Source organism: Stenella coeruleoalba, assembly GCF_951394435.1.
Source record: "Stenella coeruleoalba genome assembly, chromosome: 8".
Lineage (NCBI taxonomy): Eukaryota > Metazoa > Chordata > Mammalia > Artiodactyla > Delphinidae > Stenella > Stenella coeruleoalba.
Window position 1 is genome coordinate 55,338,801 of NC_137154.1, and position 11,097 is coordinate 55,349,897.

Here is an 11,097-nt window from a genome sequence, read left to right on the forward strand (position 1 = left end):
AGAGATTCAATTTCCCTATCTGTAAAATGAGATATTGTGAGGACTAAATAAGTTAATACCTATGAAATACGTTTATAAATGAAAAAATGCTACACTGATGCTACTTATCTTTTGTTCCACTAGGTCATGAGATCCTTGAGAGCAGAAACCACTCTGTCATTTCTGTATCCTGAGCATTTAGTAAGTTCCTGATATATTCTATAATCATTAGTTAAATGAATGAATGGTCACTAATGATTAAATGAAAATATAGATCATATGAAAAACATATAAACTTTATATAAAAATATAAAGTATATAAACTTTATGATGCTATATTTTGTTGTTTTATTTCAGTTTCTGCATTCATACAAGGAGGACAGTACCTAGTTCATGGGTTATTAAATTTTACATATAGGGCTTCCCTGGCGGCGCAGTGGTTGGGAAGCCGCCTGCCAATGCAGGGGACAGGGTTCGGGCCCTGGTCCGGGAGGATCGCACATGCCGCGGAGCAACTAAGCCCGTGCGCCACGGCTGCTGAGCCTGTGCTCTAGAGCCTGTGAGCCACGAATACCGAGCCTGAGTGCCACAACTACTCGAGCCCGCGTGCCTAGAGCCCATGCTCCGCAGCAGGAGAGGCCACTGCGATGAGAAGCCCGCGCACCACAGTGAAGAGTAGCCCCCTATTCCCACAACTGGAGAAAGCCTGTGCGCAGCAACGAAGACCCAGTGCAGCCAAAAATAAATAAATATTAAAAAAAAATTTTACATATATATATATATATATATATATACACACACACACAGTATTGAACCAGATATAAACTAAGTATCAGTAAAAAGTGTTAATTGTTATCATTTAAAACATTATTACTATCCTCATAGCATGTCCCTAAAACTAAACCTGACCTTGCACCTAGAAGAGCTGAGACAGTAATAATCTCCCTACTCTGCATTTGTTGCTCTTTTCAATGGAAAACTCCTCTCCTTCTGGATGTGCACTAAGGGTTCACTAGGTACTAACTGAGTGCCCACAGGGACTACTATTTAGGGTCTCTCTATAGTATAAAATGAGGCAAGGGAGACTCAAACTACTTATTAGCTCTTTGTTCATAAGGATGAATGAAAACTTTAGGTCTCAATAAGAAGTAGCCTATTTACTCCCCCTGCAGGTATAAAATGCAAAGGCCAACCCAGAGGCTCTCTGTCTAGGGCACTCAGGGTACGAACCCACCCATTAAATTTTCCTTTATGAAAAGTTCCTTCTCTAATCCCAAATCTTCAATGTGGGGTGATGAGCCACTGAACTATGGAAAGAAAAATTAGAAATTCTATTTTTTACTCTTATCCTTCTTAATTTCTGTTTTTAAAAGTATATTAATAGGGCTTTGCCTTTATAATTTATAAAGACGTCTTGGGTAGTGAATGCTCAAAAATGATTTCTGGCTAGGGAACATATTTTTTAAAAAGTTTTGAAATTACTGGTCCATATAATTTCAAGAAATTCCACATGAATCTAGACTTTATTAACATCTGTGGTTTCCAGCCACAGTTTCTATGTCAGAGCTCACTCTACGCTTAAAGAGCCATTTATTTTATTGGAAGTCTAAAAGATTTTCCTACTTTATTTTATTGACATATTTATTACTTTAAATAAAATGGGGAACAGAAAGCATGAAAAGAGTTGGGAGAAGGAACAGGTGCTGCCTGAGATGGTCATTTATCCAAAACAAAATGTCCCTGCCTTCCCTTGCCATCCCCAACCCCACACCACTCAGGCACCCTCTGTTATGTTGGTCCTTCTCCCCAAAAAGACTTCCCAAACCTAGCCCAGAAGGCCGTCCTGACATCAGGGATTTCCAGCTGGGGCCATCATCTTACCTAAACAGCTTTTGGGAAGCCAGGAAAGTGATTAGCTAACATTTCCTCCCAAGTGAAGAGTTCTGTCACTTATATGTGGTAGAGCTGGGGCTCAAATCTGGGTCTCCGACTCCAAATCCATTAGCTCGGGAAGCTACCACAACAGAGCTGTTTCTTCAAGTACAAAAACATCCAACCTCATTTTTACATATGAAGATGTAAAAATTAATAAACAGAAACCTCAATTAAGATAGAATCAGAAGGCCAGAAGAGGGAGGTCTCAGGCCCTAGGAGGACAGCAGAGCCCAACAGCAAGAGGAAAGTCTCTTCTTTCCTGCAAAGAGCTCAGACTGTCACAACTCAGCCAATGAAAAGCCATGGACTCTGTTTACTCTAGCCCTCCCAACTTCCTTTTTCCCTCTTTGAAAGAATTCTCCTTCCCTCTCTATGCACTACGCAGGGACTAGCACATGACTCGCTATGGTTGCAGACCCTGAATTGCTATTTTCTGCTGAACCTGAATAAACCCATTTTTGCTGGAGAAATAACTGGCAGTCTACTTGTTTTAGGTCAACAAAGATTCAAAACAATTGTGTTCATTCCACAAATATTTATTATGGGTCTTTTTAATGTCTTTCCCAACCAATCGACCAATCAATTTAATTTGAGGCCAGAACAGAAAGGTAGGCTAGAAGTCAAAGCTAAGAAGGGCTCTACAAAGCAATCCACTGCTCACATGTCCACTCTCCTTAGTATGGCAGAAAGACCTTCCAGACCTGAGGCATGTGCCTCTCCAGCCTTATATCCTACTGTGAACCTTGCACTTGAGTTTTTGTTGATTTCTTTTGTTGTTATTTCTTTTGTTGTTATTGCTGAGGAGGGCAGGAAGAACAAAGAATTTTACCATTACTAGAATCTCTTTTACATAAACCTCTTCTATCTAAAACAAGCCAATAACAGGAGACAGCGCTGGCCTAAATACAGTTTTAGGAGTACTAAGTAACAGGTAGTAGTGAAAGTTATAGGACTAAATGAGAGAACAGCCAGAAAGAATTAGAGAATTAAAAGAAAAAGGGCAGCAACTAACACAACAATGTAAAGCAATTATATTCCAATAAAGATGTTAAAAAGAAAAAGGGACCACAAAGAGAGGCAGAGGGAACCAGCTTTTGAAAGAGTGTAGATGAAGAAGAGTTAGCAAAGGAGACTAAGAAGGGATAGTCAGAGAGCAGGGAGGAAATGGTGAGACAGGAGACTGCCTTTTCATTTACAGGATGAAGGTCATTATATTAATAATGCTAAGTATTAATAACCTTTAATAATATTTAATGAGCACATTTGTTCTAAGTACTATGCTAAGCACACCACATACATGATATTCATTTCATCCTAATAATTATTTATTATCATTTAATAGCTGGGGATACGGAGGCTTTGAGAGGTCAAGTAGTTTGCCCACAGTTGCCCAGCATAGGTATTAAGTGGCAGAGCTGGAAGTCAAACCTAGGCAGTCTGAAATCACAGCCCAACCTCTGGACAACTAGGCCACACAAAAAGTTTCCTCACTGGTATGCATACATACATGCAAATGGAAATACTTCACACTAAAGAAACTACTTAAAGTTCCTTAGCATTCTTATGAAATACTTGTAGTGTTGTTATGTGAGAAGGAACTTGGTCAATTAGGTCAATTGTTCTCAAGCTTTTTCAGTGCAAAGGGCTATTCTGACCTGACCAAAAACCCCCAAAAGCAACAACAAACTCACAGAAAACTTTACAGCTTGTTTTAAAAAAATCTTCCTGACAGCAGAGTGCTGTTTTTGATCAAGTCATTTTTGAGCTGATGTCTGTTTTCCATGAAGTATCATATGCAAGTTAGTAACTCATACCAGAAATAAAAATACAGACATGGTTTTTCTAATAATAGAATAGAATGGTTTGTATATTACCAGACACCTACACATCACATTTGATTATTCCTGTCCTCATAAATCACAAAATGTTAGGGAGAGACAGGATCTTAGAAATAATTCATTCCAAATCCTCATACGCCAGATGAGAAACCAAGGCTCAGAGAGATGAAATGTATTTTCTATGCTGATGCAGAGCCAGGTCTTGAATACAATTTTCCCTCTTTCCCAATCCAATGTTCTTTCAAAAAGCATGTGGCAAATATTATAATTTCCCATGTATAATTTGGGAAACTCATTTTGAAGTAAAGGGGTTCCCTAATAGTTCCAGAGGGCAGAACTGAATGAAACTGACTCCTCCTAAAACCAAGTTCCCTTGCAGAGTTTATGATTAACCTCTCTATCCAAAACGTTATTCCCTTTCTTGTCCCACCATGTTCTCCTCAGGAATTGAGGAGTGTCAAAGAAAAGGGGGGACTGAAACCGAGTAAGACCCTGCGGGGCCTACCCAGGTATAAGACCCTTCCTGTCCCCCACTTCTTGTTTGGCCTTCCAAAGAGCAAACTCAAGTAATGATTAGAACAATAGAGTCACAGGACTCCTAGTTCCTCCTGAATGAATATAGACAACAATTGGACTCATATCTTTGAGTTGTTCTGAAGAAACTAAGACCCCCGCACTCAGTGGAGGATGGTGACTATATGCTGACCACAAGCACATAGACCCCAGACTAGAACCAGAAGGTTGATGATTAAGATTCCCAAAACAAGGACTTCCCTGGTGGCGCAGTGGTTAAGAATCCGTCTGCCAATGCAGGGGACACAGGTTTGATCCCTGGTCCGGGAACATCTCTGTGCGCCTGTGCGCCACACTACTGAGCCTGTGCTCTAGAGCCCGCGAGCCACAACTACGGGGCCAGCACACCACAACTACTGAAGCCCACGCGCCTACAGCCCGTGCTCCGTGACAAGAGAAACCACCGCAACGAGAAAGCCCGCGCACAGCAACGAAGACCCAAAGCAGCCAAAAAAAAAAAAAAGATTCCCAAAACATCACCCTATGACCATACCACCAACCAATTAGAAAAACGTCCATGAGCTGATCATGCACCCTGAGACCCTCACCCCTACTGTGGCCTTTAAAAACCCTTGCCTGAAAGCCATTGGCAAGTTCACAGTCGTCAGCGATGGCAGCTACCACCTGATGGTGAGCTGGTGAGCCCTGAGGGAACTCAGAAGGGAAAGAATACCTGCCACCTAGCAGTCATCAGACTGCAGCCACTCCCTACCGTGAGCCCTGAGGAAACTCAGGATGTGAACATACAGGAAACTGGCCCCAGATAGCTGAGGTGCATATCGAAGGAATGATTTCAGTGAGCCCAGACTCTTGCATCTCCCCATATATAGAAAAGCGCTAAATTCCTTAACTTGACATATCTGGTTTCTTTAATTAACAGTAATCTTTTGATGTTCCCGACTACCTGCCCTTTGTTGCAAAACTCCTATATATTCTGGCTCCTCCCTCGGCCCCTCGGAGCAGTTTCTCAGAGCTATCTGAAATGCTGTCTCCCAGGCTGCAGTCTTCATTTTGCCCCAAATAAAACTTAACTCACAACTCCGACGTTGTGCATTTTTTAGGCCAACAAGGTCTTTTGAGAACTAGCTGCCTGTTCTCTTTGCCTGGCGCCCTGCAATAAACGCTGTATTTTCCTTCACAATAACCCAGGATCAGTAGATCTGCTTTGTGCGTGCCAGGCAAGGGGACCGAAGTTCGGTTCGGTAACATGAGTAAAGACTATAATTTTTTTTTTTTTTTTTTTTTTTTTTGCGGTACACGGGCCTCTCACTGTCGTGGCCTCTCCCGTTGCAGAACACAGGCTCCGGACGCGCAGGCTCAGCGGCCATGCCTCACGGTCCCAGCCACTCCGCGGCATGTGGGATCTTCCCGGACCGGGGCACAAACCCGCGTCCCCTGCATCGGCAGGCAGACTCTCAACCACCGCGCCACCAGGGAAGCCCAAGACTATAATTTTAATAAAGATTTATTCAACCTATGATCACAGGGAAAACTGTTTGAATATCAATAATACTTACATGATTTCACACATCATCTTAAAAAAAAAACCCAAAAAGGTGAAAATTAAAACTTACCTCATAATACCACTGTGATATTGGCAAACTGTGGGTGATAGCAAGCCAGTTTCGGTGCACTTCAAAATCTGTGGAATGGCTACTCAAAACAATCAGATGAAGAAAATGAGATTTCATAACATTTATCAATCTCACATTTCTAAAATTAGGCTTTTAAATGGACCAACATCCCCTACATAGTCACAGCTCACTATCCTATAAAGACACAAATAGGTATTTTACATATTCCTGAAACACCTCACTTACCTGGAGGCCAGACCTCCTTCTGGAAAAGGTGGGGAACCTATTCAGTAAGATGTTGTGGAAAAACCCAAACGAACTTTTTGGCCAACCCAACACTAAGTGAAAAGAGTCTCTGAGTCATCTAAAGCAGTGGTCCCCAACCTTTTTGGCACCAGGGACCGGTTTGGTGGAAAACAATTTTTCCAGAGTGGGCAGGGTGGGGGGATGGTGTTGGGATGATTCAAGCACATTACATTTATTGTGCACTTTCCTTCTATTATTATTACACTGTAATATATAATGAAATAATTATTCAAATCACCATAATGCAGAATCAGTGGGAGTCCTGAGCTTGTTTTCCTGCAACTAGATGGTCCCATCTGGGGGTGATGGGAGACAGTGACAGCCAAAGTGTGTTGCTTATGTCCAGTCTACTCCATAAGATGCAGCTTAATTGTCACTTGCCACTCACTGACAGGGTTTTTTTTTTTAATAAATTTATTTTTATTTATTTATTTTTGGATGCACTGGGTCTTCATTGCTGTGTGCGGGCTTTCTCTAGTTATGGCAAGTGGGGATTGCTCAGCAGTTGTGGCGCAGGGGCTTAGCTGCTCCGCAGCATATGGGATCTTCCCGGGCCAGGGCTCGAACCGGTGTCCCCTGCATTGGCAGGCAAATTCGTAACCACTGCGCCACTAGGGAAGTCCCACTGACAGGGTTTTGATATGACTCTGCAAGCAATTGATTTATTATGGTCTCTGTGCAGTCAAATCTCTCTGCTAATGATAATCTGTATTTGCAGACACTCCCCAGCGCTAGCATCACCCCCTCAGCTCCACGTCACATTATCAGGCATTTGATTCTCATAAGGAGCGCACAACTTGGATCCCTCGCATGCGCAGTTCACAGTAGGGTTTGCGTTCCTATGAGAGTATAATGCTGCCGCTGATCTGACAGGAGGCGGGGCTCAGGCAGTAAGGCGAGCAATGGGGAGCGTCCGGTAATTGTCCGTGGCCTGGGGGTTGGGGACCCCTGATCTAAAGGGCTGACCAAAAGCCCATACATTTTCTTAAGGGAGGCCCTCAGGCTACTGCTCAGAGGTGACTTATTCTTGTTCACAAACAATTCTAATAAGATTCATTATCTGGCAAAGGCCTCACACAGAAGCTGGATCTTCAAGAATCAGCAGGAGTTCATCAGACAGAAAAGGTGGGAAAAGGCCCCTGCCCTGCCTTTCTTATGTCTCCAAATTCTGTTTACTGGTCCCCCTCTCACTATATATAAATATATCCAAGTATGTCCCCTATATACAGGGGAGGAAAATTATTTTCAACCCTTCCAGGTTCTGTGGCTGGTCTAAGAATTAAATTGACCTAAGACAGAATAACAGGAGGGAAAAAAAGACAATTTAAATTACATACATATGTACAGGAGCCCCAAAAGATATAAGATGAGACTCAAAAGGTGGCCAGGTGATTGAGGCTTATCTACCATCATGAGAGCTAAGGAGAGGGGTAGGGGTCTGGGGCTTCAAAGAGGGGGGAAGGCAACTCTTGGGAAGGTGAGAAGAGAATGTTTGGCAAGCAAAGGTTGCTCTGCCTTGAAGCTAAGTCTCTCAGATGAAAAAGTGATCTCTGGTAATAGTTACTTTCCAGGTACAGGCCTCCTTTCTAATGTAAATTTCCCTCGAAAGTAACTTTTACTGTTTTCAGAGCTTCTCCTATGTCTGCAGTTCCTCAAGATAGTAAGTCCCGAAAAATCCTTACACCAAAGAGGCGTATTTTGGGGTGGCATATTCTGGTGCCCTTCACTCCTCTTTAGCAGGACTTTATTTTTCTGTTTATTACTCTGCTTTACTTCCCCTCCACATCTTACCTGATATGTGGATGGGCTCAATACATTCTTGTTGAATTAACCACTCACCAGTCAACAATGAGTTCCACAGCAAAACCTGATTTACCTTTTCTAGTGTTTTACACAAGATTTCCACTGTGACAACTCTCTCGTGAGTTTCTTAGCCAACCCCTTCCATGTCTCTTTCATGGCTTCCCATTCCAGTACTCATCAAGCAAATGCTGATGTTCTTTTCTTTCAGGTTCGGTTCTTGGTCTTCTTCTTATGCAGTTTACTCTGCTCTGCACAATCTCATTCACATTTATTGCTTCCACTAAGAACTGTGTGATGATGACTCCCGAATCACAGTATACAACCTTGGTCTCTTTCCTGAGTTCTAGAAGAGAGACATCTCCAACTTCCTGCTGACAACGTCACCTGAATTTCCTACAGATTTCTCAAAATCACAATTCACAGCTGATCTGATGACCTAGCAATTACATTTCTAGGTATACACTTGTAGGGGAGCAAAATACAGCAACGCAAAATGTGTCTTTTTGGCATGAGGATTGATTTAAGCTGATTATTTTTAAGAAACAGAAGACTCAGGAAGTCTTTCTTTTTACCTCCCTCTTAGCTGCCTAAAGAATTTATATAAAGGGCTTGTTCCCAGAAAAGAGCTATCACCCCTTATATCTGCAAAGAATATGGGCTACGTGTGGTGAGGGAAACTCACCAGAACCTAGAGATCACAGTCCACTCTTATCTCTTCATGGCCCAGCAAACATATATGTGAATTGCCTTTCTCCCCTTTGAAGTGCCAAACTACTACCCCCAACATCCTCTTTTGTCTTTAGCTGAAGATGGTATTTAAGGTGAGGGGCTTCAGCCATTTTGGTGAGTTACTCCATTTTCCTGAGTCTCTCCCATGTACATGTTATTAAACTTTTGTTTGATGATTTTCTCCTGTTCATCTGTCTCATGTCAATTGAATTCTTAGACCAGCCAGAACCTGGCTAGAAAGGTAGAGAAAATTGTCTTCCTCCCCAATAGAGGGAGGAAGTTTCTTCCTCAACAGAAACACATACATATGTTCAAGAAAAGACATGTACTGGGTCTATCTTCAGTCCTACAATTATGTCAGAGACCTTTCCCGACACTCAATCTAAAGTAAGTCCCCCTTGTTAGTTGCCTTATAGGATCCCATTCTTTCCTTTCATAACACTTAAGACAGCATTGTTATGTAATTACATATTTGTGTTGATTTATTTCTGGGACTGTTATCTTCACTAAACTACACCCTTTATAGGGTTAGGGATCATATCCATTTTGTCTTCCCCTCTAGTAGCTTGCCACAGTACCTGGTTCATAATAAAGCAGTTAGTAAACATTTTGGTGAATACTTTTGCATTTATCCTGTAGCTTCCCTCTCACATTCCAGGGGTTTCCTGTTTGAGAAGCAGAGCATTAACTACAACTACATACATTCTTAATCCTGGATCAACAGCAGTATTCAAAGTAACAACCCTGAAGACACATTTCTAGGCTGAAGTAACTAAAGCAAGGAACATCACCTTATATCCACGGATTAAAAAAAAATCCCTTTCATTCTGATTTGAAAGGAATTTCCTACATTTTAGAAGGATTTTTCCAATTTGCTTTTAAAAGAGAAAGATGTTTCTTATTTGTTTTCAGTTCTGCAGAAAGTTCAACTGACGAACGCCTTCTTTTCCCAAGTCCCTGTAAGTCATTTTGCTGAACCTACATATCATTTCATTGCTTATATACACATCAGTATGGATTTACCTATACATACAGCTCTTCCATACCCAACGAGAGGTCACCAAGAACTTGAACCAAAGGATACCAATAAACCAAACACTAAACTGGGAAGGGAGCAAAGGAATGAGGGGAAAAGTCAAGGGAGAGGAAATAGGAAGGATGAACAGATGTGGAAGCCAATATTAATAATATTAATAAATACAGAGTACCCATTGTATACACATTACCACTGAGTGGTAGTTTCCTAATCGGATCCCATGCTTTCAGTCTTGGGTCTGCATCCATTTGTCGCACAGCAGTCTAACCCTGTGTGACCTGACTACTGCCTACCTCATCCTGTGTCACTCTCCTCCTCCCTTACTGCTCTTCAGCCACAATGCTCACTTTCTGTTCCTGGAATGCTCTGAGTTCTTTGCTACCACAGGGCCTTTACACTTACTCTTTCCTATGCCTGAACTACTTTTCACATTGCTTATTCTTTTTCATCCTTCAGCTTTCAACTCAAACATCACCTCCTAAAAGAGGACAGTAAAGCCTTGCCCGGTAGCCACTCTCTACCTCTTTTACAGACCTCATCGCAATCTGAAACTTTACTGTTTGTCTATCTGGCCCCACCAACTTCCCCAGAAATGTCTTTCTCAAATGCCTCTCCAGGACTTAGAACAGTGCCTAGCACAGGAGGCAGCTGATAAATACTGTACTGGCTGAATGAATGTTGGAGGTGGGTGTTGTTTATCTGCATGTTAAGGAAGAGGACCTTAAGGTCAGAAACATTAAAGTCAGACAGTGCCAGCCCTGACCCCAGCCATCAGGGCTATGATCTAGTGAACAGGTGAAATAACACTCAAAAGGCGGAGTGGGAAGCATAGCAAAGGGGTAGCAGCGACCGCATGACTTCAAGTTCCCTTTCCTCCTCGCACCCACGAGCATCCACGCTTCTCTCTCCCGCCCTGACCGACCGCGGGGCCTCCCCGCCCAGCCCCGGGCAGTGCGGGTCCCTTACTAGGTGGGGATGAGAAGGCATTTGAGAAGAGTCACCCCGAGCGCCAAAGCCGAAAACCAATTGCCACCACCTGTCGCAACTCCGAGCGCCGCCATTGCTACGGCGCCACCCGCTGTCAATCAACTTGACCCGCCTCCGGGCTTCCGCGCATGCGGAGAAGACCCTCTGAGGCGGCCCCCGTGAGCTGCGCGCATGCGCTCAGCCGCTCAGCCAGCGGAAAGCCGGGGATGGACCGTTTAAACTTCCCGCTCCGGGTTCTTTCTCCGCTCCGCCTCAGTCTCCGCCAGGGAGTGCTACCCCGAGTCTGCGCGGTTTGTACGGCGACAAGTTTCACGTGCTACTTTATGCTTTGGTTCAA

General features: G+C 43.0%; 1 protein-coding gene across 6 annotated transcripts in view; it reads right to left on the bottom strand.

Moving 5' to 3' along the window:
• ALG8 (ALG8 alpha-1,3-glucosyltransferase) overlaps positions 1-10,839 on the bottom strand; it is a 28,337-nt gene extending 17,498 nt beyond the window's left edge. For 5 of the 6 annotated variants that reach the window (XR_013829493.1, XM_079929767.1, XM_079929765.1 and 2 more), the window contains exons 1-2: positions 10,740-10,839; positions 5,900-5,978 (exon numbers count right to left, since the gene is read on the bottom strand). Coding sequence is in view for 4 of the 6 variants with exons in the window: in XM_079929767.1 (XP_079785893.1) it covers positions 5,900-5,978; positions 10,740-10,834 (174 nt within the window). In the remaining 2 variants the exon portion in view is untranslated. The remainder of the gene's footprint in view (positions 1-5,899; positions 5,979-10,739) is intronic. The other variant, XM_079929764.1, reaches the window with a different exon arrangement.
• Between the last annotated feature and the right edge of the window lie 258 nt (positions 10,840-11,097).